This window comes from Harpia harpyja, chromosome Z, assembly GCF_026419915.1.
Source record: "Harpia harpyja isolate bHarHar1 chromosome Z, bHarHar1 primary haplotype, whole genome shotgun sequence".
Classification (NCBI taxonomy): domain Eukaryota; kingdom Metazoa; phylum Chordata; class Aves; order Accipitriformes; family Accipitridae; genus Harpia; species Harpia harpyja.
In genome coordinates, this window is record NC_068969.1 from 106,970,564 (window position 1) to 106,993,465 (window position 22,902).

Here is a 22,902-nt window from a genome sequence, read left to right on the forward strand (position 1 = left end):
ACATGTGCACCTTCCTTCCCAGGCGCTGCCCCCAGGTGACTCCCCCCCATACAGCTCCTGCCTCCCCTGCTACCTGAGCCACCCCCAGGCCCCGCATGCTGCAGCCCCTGTACACCGCAGCCCCTATACCGACCTCAATGCAAGCACTGCATCCCCTATACACACCCCCAGTGCACACACTGCATCCCCTATACGCACCCCCAGTGCACACACTGCATCCCCTATACACACCCGCAGTGCACACACTACATCACCTGTGCACACCCTCAGTGCAAACACTACAGTCCCTATATACTGCAGCCTCTATAAACTGTAGCCCCCATACACTGCATCCCCTATATACTGCACCCCCTACCCCCTGCAGCCCTCCTGTGCTGCCTGGGCTTGCTGCCCCTGCCCTGAGACACCCCCAGGGTTTTGGGTGTCCCCTGGCCACCCCAGGGTGGTGGCATCTCAGCCCCTCAGGTCCTCGGCTCAGGGCAGTCACCCTGAGGGGCAGATACCAGGAAAACTGGTGGGAGTGGGGGGGGTGAGATGTGACAGGTTGTTAGGTGGGGTGGAGCTTATTGGGGTGGGGCTGGGGTGGAGCTTAATATCAGGGTGGGGCTTGTGCAGTGGGAGGAGCTTGTTGGTGGGTGCAGGGCAGGGAGGCCCAGCAGTGCCCCCCACCACCAAAGACTGCCCGGATGCTGGGGTCCCCAGCCAGGGGGCAGGGAAATGGAGGGCACTCCGAACTACCTCGTTGGGGCCAGGCGGGCACCTCCTCCACCCGCTTGCACTCCTGGGTGCCAAAGCAGGCGAGCATGGAGCAACGCTCACCTCTACCTCAGCGCAGGGGGCCGGGGCTCGGTGCTGCCGGGCTCCCCCCAGCACTCCCACCGCAGCCACGCGACTCTGTGTATCTATTAAAGGAAGTGAACTGCTGAACCAAACCAGCGTTGAGGGTGGTTTGCATGAGATGGTGCCACCCGCCAAGCTCCCATGCCTAGGCTGGGGACAGTTTGGGGATGCAGGAGGTCCCCACAGCCCGTGATACGCTGGGGTAGCAGCTACAGTGCCTGAGGTTTCACAGCCCGCCTCACCTTTGCCTTCAGCACAGGGTTGCCTCAGTTTCTTGGGGGTCTGGGCTGCAAACAGGTGCCCTACACCCACCAGAGCCCTCAAGCATGGGCTGGATCAGCCTGGGCACCAACTCCAGCCGTGCCAGCCAGGCCCTGGGGCTGCTTGGCCCCACAAGCTGCCCAGTGGCAGCTCACCCATGGGTGGGGACCCCGGTAGGCTGCCGGTGCCAGGCAAGGAGCATGGCCATGGGGCTGCTAAGGCCATGGCCATGGGGCTGTGAGGTTGCACCCAGCAAGACGCAAGCAGTGCTGGGCCAGCCTGGCACCCGGGCAGCACCCAGAGAGGGCACGGGTGACCCAGCTGGAGCTGGGAGACACAGGCACACACATGGCTGCTCACAGGTGCGTAGATGGGTGCACATGGGAAAGCCTGGAGACGTGCGGGCAGCTAAGTCGCCACGCTTAATACACTCAGATCACTTGTGCTCCCCCGTGCAAACTCAGTGGCATGCATGCTCACGCGCAGTCACACTGGCACATATGTGTGCGAACGCACGTGCTCGCGCCTGCACATGCGCTTGCACACGCATGCAGCCACCCATACATACGAAGAGGCACAGGGGGGGCTCCCATGGGGACAGACACCCCCACCAACTGCAGCCATGAGGACGGGCCCACCCCGGCACCCACGAAGCCAGGTCCCCGGCACCCAAAGGGATAGAGCCTCCCGTTTCAGAGGTCACCCCCCGGGGACACCCCCAGCCCCCCCCCAGGACACCCCCAGCCCCCCCCGGGACACCCCCAGCCCGGACTCCCGGGCCCAGCCAGGCGGCGCGGGCGCTGTCCAGGGTGCTGCAGCGGCTCTGCCCGCCCCGGACCCGGCATCGGAGCGGGGACACGGGGGGACACGGGGGGGGACGGACACGGGGCGGGGGGAGGAGGGGACACGACACGGTGGGGACATGTTGGGGACACGGCGGGGGGAGCCACGGGACCCCTGCGGAGGACCCTAGGGCTGCCCCGCGAGGGGTCGGGCAGGGGGGCCCTGTAGGTGGGTATGGGAGTGAGGGGGTCTGCGAACGTGGGATTGTGTGTGTGTGCGTGAGTGTGTGTGAGAGTGTGTCTGTGCGCACCAGCCTGCAGCAGGGCTTCCTGTGCATGTGCGTGTGTGTCTGCGTGCACCGGGCCGCAGTGGCGTTTCCCTCTATGCCTGTGTGTTTCTGAGTGTGTCTGTGTGTGCCCCAGGCTGCAAGATAGTCCCAGGGTGTTTGTTCCGGGGTAGGTGTGCCAGGGTGCGAGACAGCTAAGCCCTGGCACAGAACTCCTGCGGCCACAGCACAGCACGCCAAGCAGAGCCAGAGTGGGATCGATGCAGCCTTAATTGGGGTCTCATGTCCCCTGTCACTGCCCGGCAGCGCTGTCCACAGCTCATCGAGCGCCAGGGACCCTGCTACCCAGGAAGACACACGCAGGCCCGCATCCCCACTCCTTACGCAGCTCAGGGGGTGATGTGTGATGCCACGCTCCCTGGGGGGCTCGGGGACACAGCTGCTGTCACCTGAGTAACCAGCCCTGATCGATGCCCGCTTCCCGCATCCTGCAGGGCCTGTAATTGAGCGGGAGGGATGCGGGGATGATCCAGCCTAGCAGGAGGAGCGCTGGATCCGGCCTCAGTGCTGGCAGGCGGCCATGGCATCGGTGTGCCACCACAGGCTCCAGGGATGGGGATGGGTTTGAAGGCATCCTCTCAGCCCCAAGGAGCAGGGGGGCAGATTCGCTGCACACTCTTCTGGGCTGTGGGCAGCCAGTGCTGTGGCTTCAGCCCCATTCCAAGTCTCACAGGCTGGATAGGACTCTAAAAGGTGGATGTCCTCCGATCCCAAAGCCCCCCATTGCTTGAGTCCTAGGACTGCCTGAATTTCTCACACTGGGGAAGTGGGTGATCTGTGACCCTCTAGCACATGCATTTGTGTATTCGTGGGCATTGCCCATCATGCTGGGCACTGGCCGCGGTAGACCCAGTACCTCTAAACACAGATCAGCATTGTGTGCGCAGCCCCCAGCCGCTTCTGCAGCCCCCCACCCACTTCTGCTAATGAAGCCATTTCTATTTATCTCCTTTGTGGAACAAAGCGCTGCTCTTCCCCTCTGAAGATCCCTCTTCCACAGCCCAGCTATCGATCCCTGGGAAAAAAGGCAGAGCACACGAAGCCTCAGCTGGCTCCTCCTGCCTGCCCAAGTGCTCTGCACATCTTCTCCAGGGAGATCTGGGGGGCCATAGAGGTTGCTGGGGCCCTTGGACACCCCACAACTCCCTCCTACAGCCTGGAAGCCCTGTACAACTCCCTGTGGGAACACATCTAGAAGGACAAAGCTTTTTCAGGGCGTAGTGGGTTTTGCTCTTGGCAAAAGGAACTGGGAGGGTCCCCAAAGCCATCCAGCCCCCATTGCCAGCTATGCTAACAAAGTACTCGCTATTAGCAGGTGGTTTTGACCTAAGAGCCTGGCTTGGGACATTGACTGGGTGTTCTCTGGGGCATAGCGGTGCAACACCCAGTCCCGTGCTCACAGCCCATGAGGGACAGAGACTGCCCTCCAGCCTGGGACAGCTCTGACACCGCTGAGGTTACATGGGCACGATGGACAGGGCAGTGGCAGGCTGAGCCCTGGGGAGCAGGCAACACCGCAAGGTGCTTTGAAGACTCCTGAACTTCTCCGTCTGCAGTTTGGAAAGTCTCCGGGCTTTTCGCTGTGGTGCATGCTGCTGCCATGAATTCATCTCGTGCCTTAGAGAGATGCCTGCAGTTGCGAGTGCCAGCTGCAGGCAGTGGTGGGTCTGGGGTTGGCTGCTGCATTCATTAGTGCCTCATGTTTTCCTGAGCGTCACCTGCAGCGGTCGATAGGAGAAAGGTGAACCCGGGCAGACTGAGGCCTGGGGGAAAGCCCGCGGCAGCCTCCTGGATTTCAAAGGCCCTGCATCCGCACGGCCCATAGATCGCTATATCAATTTCTTTTAATATACCCAGCCGCCTCTTTCCTGGAGGACCACGCCGGAATGAAGCGGCCATCGACCGCCGGGGTGGCGGGGGGGGGGGGCGGAGGGGGGGGCCTGCACACCTCCCTCTGCAGTGCAAATCACCATCGACCGCCTGCAGCCTCCCCTCCTTGCCTCCGAGAGGGGCTTCGCACCTCCCGCCCCCCCCCGCCATTCCCCCCCCCCGCCGCCCCCGCCACCCTTTCCCGCCCCGGCGACCTCCGTCTCCACGGCGACGGCGGCCCCTAGCAACGCGCCTCCGTGGCAACGGGGAGGGGCGGGCCGGAAGCGGCGGGCGGCTCCTTCCGGCCGGCGGCAAGATGGCGGAGAGGGCGGTGGAGCTGAAGCGGCTGCAGTGGCGGTTGGAGGAGCTGGAGCGGCGCGTCGTCGGCGGTGACAGGGCCTGCGGGCTGCGCAAGGTGCCGGGGTGGGGTGGGGGAGCCCGGAGCTACCGGGGGATGGCTCTGGCCGGCCGTCGGGATGCCAGGCCCAGGCCGAGGCCCAGGCCCAGGCCCAGGCCCAGGCCCGGCCGGGTCTGACAGGCCCGTCCCCTTCCTCTGTAACCCCTGCAGGTGGCGGACGAGCTGGTGAAGGTGCAGGTGACGCTGAGCAATATCGCCGGCAAGAGGGAGAGGATCAAAATCCTGTTTAAGAAAAGTGAGCGGCCTCGAGGACGGGGAGTACCGGGAGGAATCGGGGGCTGGGGGAGCTCGAAACCCCCGTGTGTTTTGGACGTTTTGCCCCTCTAAACAAAAATCCCCCCCCCGCCCCCTCCCCGTGTGAGCCCCTTTGATTTTGGGCTGTTGTTTTTGCATATTTGGCAGAGAAGTAAGTAACTGAGTGAGGTCTTTCTGCTCGCGATTCTCGCACTCAGCTGTTGGGGGTGGGGAACGGGCCGCTGCAACCTGTTATTTGCTTGCTGTCCACCTGTATCAGTGCAGTGATTTGCTCCACCTGAAATGCAGCCCTTGAAGGTTGTTGGAGCATGACCTTCTGAAATGACTTCTTGCACACTTGGACTACTCAGGCACACTAGATCAGCTTTCCCCTCTGTGTGTGGTGGGAGCAGTAAGGATCACACGCAGCCACTGGTGGACGGCTCTGAGGAGCTGCCTCCAAACTGGGGGATATTGGGACCAGACACCAGGACCGGTACCTTGTCCTGCAAAGCCATCTCTTGGCCAAGTTTTGCTGTCTGGTATTGCAGAAGGAGCAGGCTGCATAGGGAGGGTCATTGTGGCCCAAAGCCATGGTGGCAGTTCAGTATAAAAATGTAAACGGTGTATTTGTAGATGATTTTAAGGACCAGGATGGAGGGCTATTGGCTGGTTTTGTTTCGAGGGCAAGAAGTAGCAGATTTCACTCACCTTTAATATCGTTGTCCAAATAAAAAACAAGTGTTGCAGGTGTCTGTAACAAAGCAGTTATTTGGCTTGAGCCATGTGTCAGTTCTTGGTCACCGTGTTCCAACGTCAGATACTTTCAAGTGCTACAGAAATTCATGAATCTGAAAAAAAATGACCCTAAGTGGGCAGTGTTTACAAAGTAACCTGAAGTATGGCATAGGGCAAAATGGCATTTGTAAATGCAGTAACGTCTCTCCTACTTTTTGTCTCCAAACCTATTTTTCACTCTAGTTGAAGATGTAATAAAATACCTTGACCCTCAGTACATTGACAGAATGGCTGTTCCAGATGCCATGAAGCTGCAGTTCATCTTGGCAGGTATGGCATGAAATGAGAGGAGACAGGGGAGTTTTTTTAGCCCTGCAAAAGTTGTCTTTTACCTAAGCTGCATTGGGATGGATTTCTTTTCTTTAGTTGTAAAGATCTGGCAAGGCACCCTCTTCAGAGCTATCAGAGATTGTTTGTATAAGGTTGTCTGTCCCCCTTAGCGCTCCCTTATGCGTGTCCATGCTGCAGTTTTATCGGTTCTGTCTTTTTAGTGTTGATCACTTTAACCCTGAATTAATAAAAGGTTGAAAAGAAAAAATGGAGCTAGAACAGTTTTCCTCGCCCAACTTCCAATACTCTCTAGGCTGTGACAAAAATGGAAGACTTTTGGATGTATTTTAAATACCTTCTAGCCTTGTGTTCTACCACTTTTGCCCCAAAGAATTTGGTTCAGCCTTGTGTTGATATAGTCTGAGAATGAAACTTGGTGGAGATTCTCCTGCCTCAAACTGGTGTGAACCAAGATCCAGGGATGAGCAACACAAAAGTCTAAATAAAGTCATAAACAAGCCCCTTTCTGTATAGCTAGATCAGCTGGAAAAGTTACCTCACCAGTATTTGTGAAAAGCCAAAGTAGCGTCTTGTATTTACTGATGTTGCTTCTTGTCCCTCCCCAACCAGAGGAGCAGGTTATTCCTTCCCGAGCAGCCCTTCTGGAGCAGGTGAAGAACCTCCAGCCCATCTTGGACGGTGCCAGTATCCAAGGTATGCATGTTCTTCTGCAAGTTTGAGCTGCACATGCCACCCCGCAAGCTGTTGCCTATCCTGTTTTCTTTTTTTTTTTCTTGAGCCTCAGACTAGAGGAGAGGACAGCTAAGCGCACAACCCGGTGTGAGTAAAGTAGGTACAAACTTAGTGATATGTCTGCTCCTCCCTCATGTTGCTCTAATGTCCCATGCAAGGTCAAGAGGTGATAAGAGAAGGTCAGGGAGCAGGTTAGAGAGAGCAGCTGGGCAGAGAGGGTGGTGACCAGCAGCCCATTCCTGCCGATGAGCTCTTTTATGTCCAGAACATCCCAGTTCCTGGCATAGGTAGAGATGCCTTTTTAATTGCTTGTCATAGCATTCATCCAAGTAGTTTACTCTGATGTAGTTCTTGACTAACCCTCACTACGGGTATCCCTAACTCTTGCCATCCAGAAGGAGTTAGCAGATAAACTTGGTATTTAATGTACAGGGTAGCTGGGGGGGGAGGGTGTTATCATTTAAAAGGTGTGTTTGTGGTGTGCGGCACTTGCATTCAGTGAGTGGAATTATGCTGTGATGTGCTTGTGGAAACTAATCCCATGTGCTGTAAAACAAACAAAATGCATTTCTCTTCTGTGCTTTCAGCCGTTCCTGACCACGCAGCCAAACTACAGCGACTCTCTCAAATCCACATACAGCAACAGGTAGCGTGAATATTCTTGACGGTCTTGATGAGCAGGGAGGAGGAACCATTTGTCAGTGGCTGTACTGACACCCCCGTATTTGCAATTGCTTGAATTGCTCATTTATAGCAGGTTTTTTCAATCCCAGGATATTCATACTACAGTCCTAAAGCAGTTTAAGCACTTTGGGGGGGAAGTAGCCAGGATTTCTGACAACTGAGTCTGAGTTAGAAAAGCGCTGTGCCTACCATAACCCCGCTCAAAACAGAGGTTTGAGTGACAATAAGCAGCAGTGGGTTTAACCAGCTGGTGTTCTCCCTTTCACTGGGACACTGAGGTAAAGCATTGCGCTCTTCCAGTGTCGTAGTCTCTGGAAGGCTGTTGATACTGTCACCTTGTCACTTCAGCCTTTCCTTCCTCATTTGAGTGCTCCTGGAGCTGGCAGTGAGTAGCCTGGGCAGAGCCTTGTGCCCCCTTTCAGCATTTTGCTGTGAGTTTCCATTCTGGGGCAAAAGCAGAGCATGGATGCTGAGGAGAGGCAGGCAGTTGTGCAGGCCCAGTGTTAAAGAATTTTCAATCGTGGGTTTCTCTAGGTTTGCTTTATTAACAACTCAAGAGTTGGGCCACCACCGCAGTGAACGGCAACCTTCCAAAAATTTCCCAATCTTATATACCTTTTTACCACCCATTGTCCCAGTCCAAAGTCTTTGTAATTTTCCAGTCGATCTCTGTTCCCATGTCGTTATCATTCATCATCTCATCTCATCAATTCTCGTGTCCTGGTTCTTTTGAAGTTAGTGGTCGTAGGCAGAAGGTCTTCGGTCACCACAATCACTTATCTTCTTACACATCAAAGATCACCTTTGAATTTCTGAAGATCACTCAGGCTATTCTATTCATTTATCTTGTTCTAAAGTTAATCACTTACTCCCATGTCTTAGGTGTAAGATGTATGATCCTTCTTCTGTTGATTTAGCTTGACTGGGTTTCAAGCCAGCCATGGAGGGGGAGACACATAGGACAAATAAGCAGCTTATGCATATTGTTTTATAAGCACCTGCATTCTATTAATCATATCTAAACCAATTTCTAATCATTAGTTATATGTCTAATATGAATAGTCTTAGAAACAGTAAGGCTTAAGGCTAGTTTCTTTTACAATTCCCTCCTTTTGTTTTTCATCACACTCCTGCGATCCTATTGATAACTCCACATTTGTCTTTCTATCTTCTATACTATCCTAGAGTTACAACCTACACAGCACTGAAACAAAACAATCACACATACTACTATGATTATAACAAGAAGGACTATTACAATTAGTTTTTTCACCCAAGTAGTCAAATTTGGAAACCAAGACGTTAACCAAGAGGATGAGTCAGAAAATCCCCAAGATGTGTCATCTCTTTGAATTTGTTGCATTGTGGCACTAACCTCCCAAATTTTCTGGACATCTGTCATTAATTCTTCTGATCGATCAGTATACATACAGGAACTGGTAGTTAGGACAGTACAAACTCCACCTTGTGAAGCCAGAATCATGTCTAAGGCCATTTGGTTTTGAATAGTCATTTTTGAAAGTTCAGTTACCTCTTTCTGGAGAGTGGAAAGTCCATGAGCAGCTGAATTTGCTGATTTTTCAATTTCTCCAGAGACATTGAAGACTGCTTTCTCCAATTCACTTACTCCTAGAGCCGGAATCAACCATCTAACAAATGACCAAGTATCCCATGAATCATCAAGTCTACTTCTAACATTAGCACAGAATTCGAGAAAATTAAAAAGCAGGTAAATAGGGTCTCTCTGTCTGGTCTTCGGATAACTAGCCGAAAAAATGACCTGTCCAGGCTTTTCCTGTAGGCCTGTGATTTGGCCTGAAAGTTGAAAAGAACGATCACTATATATAATAACAGTTCTATTGGTACAGGCATCTCGATATTGCAATGCAAATTTTGTCCACAAGGTGTCAATCCAGGGTGAAATACAAACTAGTACAAAAAGAAATAATACTTTACAATTGTCCATTACGTTTCAGATTCTTTGCGGGCATGCGAATGATGGATCCAATTTTGTTTCCCAGATACCGTGATGGCATAAAAAGAAGTTAGTAGAACAGTATAAGGTCCTTCCCATTTTGGTTCAAATCTGTTTTTTCTTTTGAAATTCTTTATATAAACTTTGTCCCCTGGCTGTATATCATGAACTTGGATTTCAGGGCTTATTCCCTGATACCAATAGGCATGGTTATGCATTTGGAAAAAAGAATTTTGCAGATACAAAAGGTATTGTGTTACCTGTTCATCTCCATCCAAGAGGCTAGTCTTTGCTGGCACCTGGAACAGCAAGTATTCTCCCAAAAAGGATCTCAGCCGGAGAAACTCCAATTGGTTGCCTTGGAGTATTCCTAATATCCCACAAAACTAAATTTAGGGCCTCAGGCCATTTCAAACCCGTCTGTTTACAAACTTTTACTAATTTCTCCTTTAATATCCTATTCATTTGTTCTACCTGACCGGATGATTCGGGATGATGTGGAGTATGACATTTATTAAAAATCCCCAAAGAGTTATAAATCTGAATCAGGATAGCAGCTGTGAAATGACTCCCTCAATCTGAGTCAATTACTTCAGGAACCCCATACCTTGGAATGATTTCTTCCAGTAAGGCTTTTACTACTGCCTTAGAATGATTTTTCCTAGTCAGGAAAACTTCCACCCATCCTGATAGCTGATCAACAATCACTAACATGTAAGAGTACCCCATTGGTTTTGGTATGTCTGCATAATCAATTTGGAGTTTTTGAAAAGGAAAGGTGGCTAGAGGTCTTTTCCCACTGGGAGGTTTAATTTGCACTGAGGCATATTGTCTGCAAAGCTTACATCCTTCACAAATTCTTTTTGCTGCTGCATAAATTCCCGGGGCTGCCCAGAGTCTCTGGATTCGGAGCGCTAGGCTCTCTGGTCCCCCATGGGTCCTCTCATGGTGCCACCGTGTTATCGGTAATAAATACGTTTCTGGAAGGAAAGGTTTGTTATTCAGAATCCACTGCCCTTCTCGCCGGTGGGCTCCCAGCCGAGTCCATTGTTGTTTTTCTTCTTCAGGGAGGTCTTCATATAGGTTATTCAAGTCTGGGAGCTCAAATGTTATTTCATGTTGTAACAGAGACATAACGGACACAACCTGTCGTGCTGCTGCTCTAGTGGCTTGGTTGTCTAGAGAATTTCCCTTTGCGATCATGTCTTGTCTCTGAGTGTGTGCCTTTATATAGATCACAGATATTTCAGAGGGCAATTGGATTGCTTCTAAGAGGTCTTTGATCTGTTGTCCATGGGCAACAGTTTTTCCCGCCGAAGTCAGAAAACCCCTTTCCTTCTATAAAGCCCCCATAGCATGACATACACCAAAGGCATATTTAGAGTCTGTATGAATGTTAACTCTTACTCCAGTTGCATATTTAGCAGCTTCAGTTAGAGGAATTATTTCTGCTCCTTGTGCACCTAAAGGTGCAAAGATCCAGCCAACAGTACCTGTGTTTCTGTGGTGACTGCGAAACCGGTACATCTTCAGCCTTCTTCATAGTAAGATGAGCCATCCGTGAGGAGGTTCAAATCAGGGTTATCTAAAGGTTGATTTCTCAGGTCATCTCGCAGCTTGCTGGTCTCACTTACGAGATAAACACAATTGTGGTTATCTTTTTCTCCATCAGAGGGTAAAGGCATTAAAGTTGCAGGGTTTAAAGTATTGCACCTTTCCAGTTTCAAATTATCAGCCAATAAAAGAATTATGTCATATCTATGTGCCTGTTGTGGAGACAAAGCTTTCTCCGCATATTGCTTTAACAAAATTTCTACCTCGTGGGGTACACAAACAGTTAGTGGATGTCCTAAAACAATTGTTCTGGTTTTCTCAACCATTTCAACTGCAACTGCTATTGCTCTGATACAAAAAGGAGTTCCTTTAGTCACTGGGTCCAATGTAGAAGAAAAATAAGCAACAGGTCTCTCATGCAGTCCTAAAGTTTGTACTAAGACTCCCTTTGCAACCCCTTTTGCTTCATCACAATATAATTTAAAAGGTTTTGAATATCAGGAAGCCCTAACGCTGGGGCAGATGAGTGCAGCCTTTAAAGTACGAAAGGCTTTCTCCCTCTCAGTGCCCCAAGCAATTGGTTCTATTTCCTCATTTCGAGTGGGTTCGTGCAGAGGTTTAGGTATTTCACTGAATCCCGGGATCCAAGGACAGCAAAATCCTACCTGTCCTAAAAATCCTCTCAGCTGTTTTTTCGTCACTGGTCTCGGAGTTTCTTGAATTGCTTGGACTCTTTCAGGGTCTACTTCCCGTACTCCGGGCTTTAATATAAATCCCAAATATTTTACTTGCTGTTTGCAAAACTGCGATTTAGATGGAGATGCACGGTGTCCCTTTTTAACAAGTTGGATACACAGATACTCGGTATCTCAAATACAGTCATTCTCAGTTTTACTTCCCAATAACAAATCATCAACATATTGCACCAAGATCGATTTATTTGGAAAAACTAAATCTTGTAAATCATTCTTCAAAATCTGAGAAAAAATCGTTGGTGAACTGGTAAAACCTTGCGGTAGTCTGGTCCAAGTAAGTTGTTTCCCTTGCCAAGTAAAGGCAAAAATTGGTTGGCTTTTTTCAGCAATTGGGATACTAAAGAAAGCTCTGGTAAGGTCAAGCACTGTGAAATACTGCACCCAGACTGGAATCTGGGTTAAAATCAGACTAGGATCCGGCACCACAGGGAGTGGAGCAATTACATGCTCGTTCACTGCTTGTAAATCTTGGAACAAATCTATATTCAGGATCTCCATCCTTACCTGTCCTATGTTTACTCACTGGCAAAATTGGGGTATTATAGGGACTACGGCATTCTTTCAAAATCCCCTTTTTGAAGAAATGCACAATTTGTTTTTCAATGCTAGGAATGGCTTCATTTATAGTTGGATATTGCCAAATTGAAGGAGGAGTCCCTCCTTTTGTTTTTATCACAACAGGTTCAGCAGATCTCAATAATCCTACTTCATCTCCTGATGTACTCCAAAGTTCTCTGGGAACTCCAGCTAATTCGGGTGGTATTTTTGAATCACTACGTTTTTGTTCTTTAAGTTGGATTACTTCAGAACCCATTACAATTAATCGGATCCCTGTAGGTGCCAAAGAGATAAACATGCCAAATTCCTGCAAGGCGTCTCGTCTCAGAAGGGAAACAGGAGAGTCTGGAGAAATTACAAATCTTCCCCAGACTAATTTTCCATTCAAGACTACTGGTAGAGGAGTAGACAAATATTTTATCTCTTCCACCACCACCCCCGGTATTATCACAGCTTCATTTGACATCTGGGGGATTTCAAAATTTAACAAAGACAATGTCACTCCCGTATCTACTAGGAAAGTAACAAGAATACCGTTTACCTTTGCAGAAATCTGACCACGCTCATCTACCTTGATTCTGACAGGTTCCATTGCTCTTTTAGTTTCCAGAGAAGAGGAGTACCATTCTTTACTGCGAGTGAGGTTGTGGGGGTTGGGCAGGTGGAAGTCCTCCTCGGGTTGCAACAGGTCTCGGTGGACACTCTCTTTGCATATGTCCTAAATTTCCACAATAAAAACACTCTAAAGAGTTAGCATGTTGGGAAACAGGGGGAACTCTATTTTGCCCCCCTCTTCCCCTAAATCTCCCCGGAGAAAATCCCCAACCTCTCAATTGTGAGTTAAAATTCTGAGTAATTGCTGCAGCTAACAGTCCAATTTCTCTCTCCTTCTCTTTCCGCTCTTGCTTTCTTTCGATTTTTAATTTCTCTTCTTCCTGCTTTTGTCTTTCTTCAGCTCTTCTGTCAAAAACAAAGGCAGCGATACTTAGAATTTTAGCTAATGTCTCACCCTGCCAGCCTGGCATATGTTTCTTAAAATATTTACTTATGTCTGGAGCAGACTGATCTACAAAAACACTGATAGCTAAACGCTCCTAGAAATTGTCACAGGTCATGCCCCCATATTTCGATAAAGTTGCCTTCAGTTGTCCCCAGTAATGACTCAGATGTTCATCAGGTCTCTGCCTACATTCTAAAACCTGCCTGCGTTCCAATTAGTTACTCTCTCACCAGCTTGGCGAACTGCTTCTATTAATTGTTGAATGGCAGCTCGGTGAGCCCTAGTTCCTTCTGTGGTTGCGAGATTCCATTCCGGATCTTGTTCAGGCCATGGGTTTAACCCCTGGCCTCTCTGAGCAATTTCTCTATCCTTTTGAAAAATCTTTTCTCTTTCCTCTGCCTGAAATAATTCTTGCAGCAGACTCCTCATATCATTCCAATTAGGGGTATAATCAGTGACAATTCCCAATAACAATTGAACACATTTTTCAGCATCATCACGCAGCCGAGGCATCTTCAACTGCCAAGCTACTAAATCACCTTGTTTCCAAGGTTCATGCCTCATTACTGCAGTTACTGCAGGAACTTCAGCAGGCGCACCTGGACCTGCTCTTGGGTTTGGGATGTAGTCCAAACGCATTGGGTAGATGCCAACACCCTTAGAGAAAAGCTCAGTTTCCTCAGCCTCAGGGGCTGAGGAAAGTAAACTTTTCCTCATTTTCAACAAGGGAGTTTTCCTCCTTTGTTGTGCCCAATTATACCAAATATACCAATAATCAATATCTTGACTTCTGGAGTCTTCCAAAATCATTCTCAAAAACTTCTGCTTATGGGGTTTAAATGTTCCCTTAGAAGGCCGCTCGTCCATTGGCCCTCCTCCTCTATTTCTCATCAGGAATGGCCATTCCTCTTGGCACAATATTATCAATTTCCTTTTTTGCAATGTCTGTGCCAAGGGTATCTTTTTCCAATTTTCTAAAACCTCAGCAAGGGGCATCCCCCTTTCAACGCTGGGTGCTGACCCCATCTTTCTTAATATTTTTTATGCAAGTTTAAACACAAGAGTTTCCCAGCATAATTTTATCTGAATTACCCGTGCCCAAGTCTCTTAGGTGAACTCCCCTGATTATTTCTGCCGTCAAGTGAGTGTTGGTAACAGGTTTGTCCAGAGAAATACGCAGTTGCTCTCTTTCTCTCTTGTGTCCTAGAGTCCCATCTGGGTCGCCAATTCTGCTAAAGAATTTTCAATCGTGGGTCCCTCTAGGTTTGCTTTATTAACAACTCAAGAGTTGGGCCACCACCGCAGTGAACGGCAACCTTCCAAAAATTTCCCAATCTTATATACCTTTTTACCACCCATTGTCCCAGTCCAAAGTCTTTGTAATTTTCCAGTCGATCTCTGTTCCCATGTCGTTATCATTCATCATCTCATCTCATCAGTTCTCGTGTCCCGGTTCTTCTGAAGTTAGTGGTCGTAGGCAGAAGGTCTTCGGTCACCACAATCACTTATCTTCTTACACATCAAAGATCACCTTTGAATTTCTGAAGATCACTCAGGCTATTCTATTCATTTATCTTGTTCTAAAGTTAATCACTTACTCCCATGTCTTAGGTGTAAGATGTATGATCCTTCTTCTGTTGATTTAGCTTGACTGGGTTTCAAGCCAGCCATGGAGGGGGAGACACATAGGACAAATAAGCAGCTTATGCATATTGTTTTATAAGCACCTGCATTCTATTAATCATGTCTAAACCAATTTCTAATCATTAGTTATATGTCTAATATGAATAGTCTTAGAAACAGTAAGGCTTAAGGCCTAGTTCCTTTTACACCCAGGGGCTTTGATGCTTCATCAGCACGGGTGTTCGTAACCTTCCCCTTGACTGTTGAAGCCCTTCTGGCTGCAATGAGTGGCCAGAGCCAGCGTCTGAGCTCTAATCTCAGTACTGGCCTTGGATGAGTTTCCCCCCATGCTGTCAGGGACTGGGAGGACAGATGGCCTTCACCTTATTTATTGCTCACTCACTGTGGCTTCCCTCTCCACAGGAACAGCGTCATGATCTCACCAACGCTGTCAAGGCACTCCTCGAAGACTACAACAAAACGGTATCCTTTGACCCTTGGCCTGACACAGCTGAACTGCCCACATGTCTCCTGGGCTGCCTCCCCCATCCCATACTGTTGGATCCCCAGCCCTGGGCTTGATGGGCAGTGCCCCTTCTGACATGGTGACACCCATGTCCCTGTCGTACTACTCTCGGGAGTGGAGCCGAGGGCCAAAACTGCCCGGCCTTCCCCTGAGGAGGGAAGGGCAGGGTGCCACCTGCGAGCCAGAGCCCCTGTGCTGGATCGGCTCACAGTGCAGCTCGGCACAACGCAGCGGCGCAGCCTGCGTGCTAGTCCAGAGCTCGCGCTGGCCAGAGGTGCACTGGCATCTCTGTCAGGTGACTGCTGGTCCCTGCGACCTGCCTGAGCCAAACAGTGGCTAGTCCTAGCTGTGTAGGATGCCGGTGCTGAGACACATCCTAAAACTGCGGTGGGTAGGGGAGCTCTGCTCTTTTCTGTAGAAAGCCCCTTGAAACGCAGTGCTACGCGGTGTTCAGAAGTGCCTCCTGGATGCCCATCGGTGTTTGGTGCTGTGTAGTGGCTCAGTGCCTGCATGGTGTGAGTCTGCGCAGGCTTCCTACAGCCTGGTGCCCTGGGCTGCTTCCTCTCCCAAGGAATCGGGGTTGTAACAGTGCTGTCGGGGCACTCTGACCTTGGTTTCTTCCCTGCATTTTCGACATCTCTTTCCTTATGAGTCACGTCCAGGCCCTGCTTCTCTCCAAGCAGTTTGTCCAGTGGAATGAAATACTGAAACAGCTGGAAATGGCCAAGGAAGTGAAGCCTGTGGCAGACTGATGGCAGAGCCGGGAGCGTGGAGAACCCCGGGGACCCTGCTGGCCGTGGGTCTCTCTGGAGAGGCTGCAGCACAGCTTGCACCCCACTGTCTCAGCACCTTCCCACTTGGCGCGAGCATGCTGCAAGCGACATCACAGGCTCTCGGGGAGCACCCTGGCTCTACAGCTGAGCTGTCGGCCCCAAATCGAAGCCACTCTACTCCTTCATATGCCACTGTTTGCAAATCTTGCACTTCCCCAAAACATGTTTTGGTTTGTAATGTATTTTAAACTCCCTTTCTGCTCTTACTGGGGAGCGTAGTAAAGTCCTGCAGTGCTGACTGTGTTGTCTGTGCCTCCCTGGGTCCAAGGACTCCTCCTGGCGCGCGCAGACCGTCCCTCCACGGGCCGGTAAATCCCTTCCAGACCCGCAGCCTTCCCCGGGCCGCGGCACAGCGCTCGGCCCCGCTCCCTTCCTCCGGCTGCCCGGGAGGCTCTGCTGGGCCCCCGGGCCCGGCCTGGGAACCCGACCTTCCTCTCGGTGTGCTAACAGCGGGTACTTCGAGGACGCTTCAGCAGCAGCTCAGCCGCGTCCTTGCGTGGGGCGCACAGGGAGACGCCGCCCGTGACCGCCGCAGGGGGGGACGGGGACGCGGGGGGTCGCGATCCCCGGGCGGCTCTGACCCGCTGGCCGCCGAGGCTCACGGCGCCCGGGCCCCGCCCACCGCGACGCCCCGCCCCGCCCACCGCAGCGCCCAGGCGCTGTGACGGGGGCGGGGCCGGGGTGCTGCGCTCCGCCTCCCTCCCTCCTTCCGCCCGCCCGCCCGCCCTGGCGCCTGCGCGCGATGGGCGCCCGCCGCCATTTTATCGGCGAGGGTCGAGCCGAGGCGGCGGCAGGTGAGAGCTGCTCCCGCATCCCCAACCTCCGCCGTGGCGATGTCCGGCCTCCCCACGGGCGCACGGAGCCCACCCCGGCCTCCTCCCGGGAGCCTGCAGCGGCGCCTGGCCTCCCCGCGGGCCCCCGTCGTGGGGCCTGTCGCCCTCCCGCCCGCCCCGCCGCTGCAGCAGCGGCCGCGGCCTGGCCTCCCCTCCCTTCCCCTCAGGCCCCTGCGCAAGCCGCCCGGCTTTCTTCCTCCCCCGGTAGCCGGCGCTTGGCCTACCCCCGCCGCGCGTTCCCTGTGGCAGCGGCCGGCCCTTTCCCGAGGCCCTGGGACACCAGCCTGACCCGCCGCCCCCATCCCAAAAGCGGTGGCTTCGCCGGCCCCCCTCGCCCGCCCCGACCGCAGCCCCCCGGCAGTGTCTTGGCCTTCCTAACCCCTGCGGCAGGGAGTTCGACCTTCCCTGCCGCCCGTCCGCCGTAGCAGCGGTGTCCGCCTCTGTCGCAGGCCTGGCGCTGCTCTTGCCCAGCAGAGCAGGCTGCGTGCCGTGCTGCCGGGCACCGATGGCGGCCCCCTGCCGTGCTGGGGGCGAGGGCCTCGTGGAGGTCGTGTGCTTCCTGGGTACCGAGAGGGAGGCGTTGACCTGCCCTGTCTCCTCAGGGGATGGGGGACAGGCTGCCGGCTGTGTGTGAGACAGGGCTCACGGGCCTACAGACAGCGAAGCCTCAGTGCCGCGTGCTTGGGCGCCTCGGGCTTTCTGTGGTGGGGAGAGGGGTGCCCTGCGCAGATTAGGCAGGCCTTGGTCAGGATGTGCGTAGAGGGACCCTGCCTTGGCAGGGAGGGGAGCTATGAGACTGGACCTTTCTGTCCTTCCCTTTCCTTTGGAGACAGCTTCTTTGGTTCATCGTGTGCCTTTCTGTTGTCCGGATGCTTCTTCGCCACCTATTTCCTGCCTGCAACCCCTGGCTTGCCGACTCTTCTGTGACTTGCACTGTTGCATCACGTAGCCAGTCCCTGGCCTTTCACATAGGCTGGCTGGTCACGGGGCTCAGAGCCCCATGACCCCGTTTCTGTAACACAGGTGAGCTGCTGCAGGTGAGCTGTGCCTGGGTTCATCGTGTGTGTTCTGGTGCAGCTCACGGGGTGCAGCTGTGGTCGGTATCCCCCTGGCTTCTGTTCCCGATAACCTCAGCTCACCTGTTTGTTCTCAGCTTTTCTGTGGGGTACTGCCTGTATTTTTCATTTCATCCTGCCATAACACCAGCCTTGTTCCTTCCACCGCCTGCCTGTCAGGGCCCAGACTGCCCTTTGGCAGTGTTCGTGCTGCAGGTACGTGCTGACTCCTCAGCATGAGTAGGGCATTCTTGCTGATTTTTTGGATATGCCTTTTCAGGATTTCCAACTCTGATAGCACAGAGTGCCCTTTGGAGGAGAGGTTGTAGCTCATTGTGGTGAGAGTTTCTTGGTGCAGCAATTATAGTGGGAGTTTTTTAATGGATCTGTTTTCCTTTTCAGCACTGCAGAATGGAGAACTATAAGAAGACCAGAATCGTGGAGAAACCATGTCCTCTTCCTTTCACCGACCTGCCCCCTGATATTATTGAAATGAAAGTGAAGGACGGCAGCAAAATCAGAAATCTGATGGGCTATGCCATCAGGAAGATGGAGCAGGAATCGGTGAGACAGATCCTTTTCACTGGCTCAGGCAAGGCTGTCAGCAAGACCATTACCTGCGTGGAAATCATGAAACGAAGGCTCAAAGAGCTGCACCAGATCACCAAAGTGCTCTTCAAACAGATCGAAGAGATCTGGGAACCCATTGTGCCTGAGGCAGGCCTCGATGCCTTGACAGTGAAGAGAAACATTCCTGCCATATGCGTCCTACTCAGCAAAGACGCCCTCAATCCTCAGGAGCCGGGGTACCAGGCACCAGGCTCTTTTGACGCCTTCTGGATCGAGACACTTAAAGCAGAGTCCCAGGGCCAAATGAAGAGAAAGAAGGGTGGCGGCAGAGGAGCTGGCAGCATGGGAAAGCACCCTTGGTCCACTGGAGGAGGGCCTGGGGAGTCCTGTGCCAAGTCCTGAGACACTGGCACCACGTTTGGGTGTAGTTTGGGGGAGTTACGGAAACAAGCCAGCTGCTGTAGCTGGAAAGCTGCTGCTGAACTTGCAGAGTTGTTGGGGGAGGGCAGGAGAAGTTAACTGTTTCAAAATGGATGTGATTGTAGCTATGTGAAACTGTGTTTTGACAAGTTCCCTCGTCAAAGGCTGCCAGGCTGTAGTCCTTAGCCTGCGGTTCAGGGAAGACGGGAGGCGTCTCTGATTGAGCAAGGACTGTTGATGTCTTGTCAGTGAGCCCTGGCGAGCGGCTGCTCACTGAGCGGGGTTTCAGCTGCTCGGGGCGATGCAGCAGCCCATGCAGCAGCCCATGCAGCAGGTGTGCATGCCAGGTGCCTGCTTTTGTGGCACGGGAATGTACCACTTTTGTGGTACAGAGGAGCGATGGGACCTGACTTGGATTTCCCTGGCTGCCACCTGCATTGCTGGAGCTCATGTGAGTGGACAGCGGGGCACAGGGCTGGGTCAGCCACTTCTTCTGTGCTTCAAAGTCTATCTGCTAAGCCCGTCAGGCGGTTTGAATGTGGGACTGCAGGGATACAACTCCGTCTGCAATCGTGTGCACGTAGTGCCCTTTGTGTCCTCCTTTCATCTTGGTGATGCTGACGGTTACACCTCTCTCTGCCAAAGTGGCAGGAGTCGAATCATGTAACCACCCTGAAGTCCTGTAGCTGCACGAGTGCCCTGGGGTGGTGGTAATGGTAAGCTCCAAAGGACCCTGTTCTTTCCCTTTTCTTCTCCTTTATAATGCACAGAGATGGGTTTAAAATAAAGTTTCCTCTTCATGTAACATGAAATTTGTCATGTCTTCCTCATCCCACTGGAGGTCACCCTGAAAGCGTTGGCAGTTGGGCTGCGGCTGCCGGCTGAAGCTCTGCTCTTTCAGCTTTCCTTGAGGAAGAGAGGACCTGCTGCTCCACGTTTGTTCCTCTCATGACTGTAAATGGACCCTGATGTGAGGGGGGGAGGTTTTCTTCCTGCCTTCGCTGTTCCCCTTTAATATCCAAGAAAGATCAAGGTTGGGGTTTTTTTCTGGGAAGCTTTTTGCTTTTTTTTTGTTGTTGTTCTTTTAAACTAACTAGAACTGCAGTCTCAAAAACAGTCGGCCCAAATTCTGCCAAGGGAGGCAAAGGACGAAGCATCTTTTCTTGCCAGTAGTTTCCCTTCTGGAGCAGCTCTGGTAAGTAACGCTGGGCAGGAAGAAAGTGCTGTTCCCTGTGACAGTCTGAGCTCTCGCTGGAACTGCCCCTGCTTGCTCAGTGTTGCCAGCGCTGCCTGTTCTGCCCACTCTTCCCGGGTCACTGCCTGTGTCGGTGAGCTCCAGTTGGACCCGACGCTCTGCTTTGTTAAGTCAGTGGGAAACAATACAAGCATTTAAGGAAGGGATTTTTACTTAAATTGGGGGAGCAGGAGAGAGACAGTGCGTTACCTGTGTGACCTGACACTTGCACAGACATGACTTCACCCTTGCCTTGCATCAGCACGAGCTTTCTCACGAGCCGAGTGCCCGGTGCGAGCTGGGGCAGTGCCAGGTTTACATGCCTCGTCCTCCTCCCCTTCCCTTCTGGGTCTTGTTGCGCTCTGCCCTGCTGTTGTCCCCAGAGCTAACGAGGTGGTTGAGGAGATGCCCAGACCTCTGCTGTGCCAGAGCAGGTGAGACCTGGGGATGGGGCAGAGTTCTTCTGATCTGTCTTGGTGCTGTTACCAGCTGCTGCTCCCGCACATAGAGTGAATCACAGAATCATAGAATGGTTTGGGTTGGAAGGGACCTTAAAGATCATCTGGTTCCAACCCCCCTGCCATGGGCAGGGACACCTTCCGCTAGACCAAGTTGCTCAAAGCCCTGTCCAGCCTGGCCTTGAACACTTCCAGGGCTGGGGCATCCAGAACCTCTCTGGGCAACCTCTTCCAGTGCCTCACCACCCTCACAGTGAAGAACTTTTCCTTACATCTAATCTACATCTGCCCTCTTTCAGTTTAAAACTGCTACCCCTTGTCCTGTGACTACGCTCCCTGTTAAAGGGTCCTTCCCCATCTTTCCTGGTGGCCCCCTTTAAGTACCAGAAGGCCACTATAAAGTGTCACTGGAGCCTTCTCTTCTCCAGGCTAAACAACCTCAACTCTCTCAGCCTTTCCTCACAGGGGAGGTGCTCCAGCCCCCTGATCATCTTTGTGGCCCTCCTCTGGACCTGCTCCAACAGGTCCATGTCCTTTTTATGTTGGGGACCCCAGAGCTGGACACAGTACTCCAGGTGGGGTCTCATGAGAGCGGAGCAGAGGGGGAGAATCACCTCCCTCGACCTGCTGGCCACACTTCTTTTGATGCAGCCCAGGACATGGTTCAATTTCTGGGCTGCAAACGCGCATTGCCAGGTCGTGTTGAGCTTCTGGTCAACCAACACCCCCAAGTCCTCCTCCTCAGGGCTGCTCTCAATCCATTCTCCTCCCAGCCTGTATCTGTGCTCGGGATCGCCCTGACCCATGTGCAGGACCTTGCACTTGGCCTTGTTGAATTTCATGAGGTTCACACAGGCCCACCTCTCAAGCCTGTCAAGGTCCCTCTGGATGGCAGCCCTTCCCTCCAGTGTGTCAACCGGTCCACATAGCTTGATGTTGTCAGCAGACTTGCTGAGGGTGCACTCAATCCCACTGTCCATGTCGCCGACAAAGATGTTAAACAGTGCTGGTCCCAATACTGGCCCCTCAGGAATGCCACTTGTCTTAAGGAGGAGACTGCTTTTCTTGATTAATTAGCAGATTAGCGATAAATGCCAAGGAAAGATGCTCTAGTGCCTGATAAGATGGCTTCTGACATTGCCACAAGCGATGTGTTTGTGTTTGTTTACTGTTAAAAACACCCTCTTAGCGGTGAGCTGGATCCTCAAACAGCCCGCGTAATCCTCCCTCGTGGCCTCCCTCGTGGCGGTAGCATGTTTAACACCACCTCATCAAAGCTGCAAAGTGATTTTTATTTTTGTTTCACTGTTGGAAAGTTACCCGCGGCTGACTGCGGCAGCTCTCCCTTCTGGGTGCTGCGGCACCCGCCAGTGCCGGAGCTTTCCTTTCCTTCCCCGGGGCTGGAGCAGGAGCAGCCTGCCGAACCCCTGAGCAGCCCGTGGGGTCAGCCAGGGGACCAGTGTGTGGGGTGGCCTGGCTGGACAGGCCCCCTGCACCCCGAGGGACTGCAGCAGATCCCCCCCCCCCGTGTCACTGCCGTGAGTCTGTGCCACCGGGCAGACACATGGACTGGCCGTGGCTTCTCAGAGCAGCTGCAGATGCTGGGACCTGATCCCTGGGGGTCCCTGCAAGCCCCACGGCAGTGAGAAGAGCTCCCTGTGTGCCCCCCAGCCACCTCCCCTGGGTGCCACGTCCGTGTCCTTCACCGGGAGCATCCCCACTTCGGGGTGACACCCCACACCAGAGCGTCCCTGGCTCTGGTGGCCATACGGAGGGGGCAGTTACAGCTCAGCCCGGGTGGGGGCTGCCCCCTGCCTCAGTTTCCCCAGGGCACAGGACAGGGAGAAGCCGGCTGTGCTTATGAAGCCGCTGCTGCCCAGGTTCCCCGGGCAACGAATGTCCCTAAATGACCTGTGTCGTCGTCCCGTCCCGCTCCATGGACCGGTGCCTGCTCCCACCCCTGCCTGCCTGCGGCCGCCGTGTCCCGGCAAGGACCCCAGCCCAGCTCTGGCCGCTCCATCCTCATCATCCTCAAGACCCGGTGTACACGGGGCCGGGGCGCACGTGTGTGTGTGCAAATGTGCGTGCACGCCCGCGTACAGGGGCAGGGCAGGCAGCAGGGCAGGACAAGGCGGCAGCAGGGAGAGGCAGGCAGTGGCCCCCGGGGCCGGGCAGGGCAGAGCTGGGCAGGACCAGGCTGTGCTGGGCAGGCAGGGGCAGCGTGGGCCGCACAGGCAGGGCAGTAGAGACCG

The 22,902-nt window shown here is 52.8% G+C and overlaps 2 protein-coding genes across 2 annotated transcripts; both read left to right on the forward strand.

The window, feature by feature from the left end:
- Positions 1-4,380: 4,380 nt before the first annotated feature.
- On the forward strand, positions 4,381-16,318 carry DCTN3 (dynactin subunit 3). Its single transcript, XM_052778244.1, has 7 exons — positions 4,381-4,514; positions 4,668-4,752; positions 5,733-5,819; positions 6,450-6,533; positions 7,160-7,218; positions 15,145-15,204; positions 15,910-16,318. The coding sequence occupies exons 1-7, from the start codon at positions 4,416-4,418 to the stop codon at positions 15,997-15,999; spliced, it is 564 nt and encodes a 187-aa protein (XP_052634204.1). The 5' UTR covers positions 4,381-4,415; the 3' UTR covers positions 16,000-16,318.
- A 488-nt stretch (positions 16,319-16,806) lies between these two features.
- On the forward strand, positions 16,807-19,770 carry RPP25L (ribonuclease P/MRP subunit p25 like). Its single transcript, XM_052778785.1, has 2 exons — positions 16,807-16,874; positions 18,371-19,770. Exon 2 carries the CDS (start codon positions 18,380-18,382, stop codon positions 18,938-18,940), a length of 561 nt encoding a protein of 186 aa, XP_052634745.1. The 5' UTR covers positions 16,807-16,874; positions 18,371-18,379; the 3' UTR covers positions 18,941-19,770.
- The last annotated feature ends 3,132 nt before the right edge of the window (positions 19,771-22,902 follow it).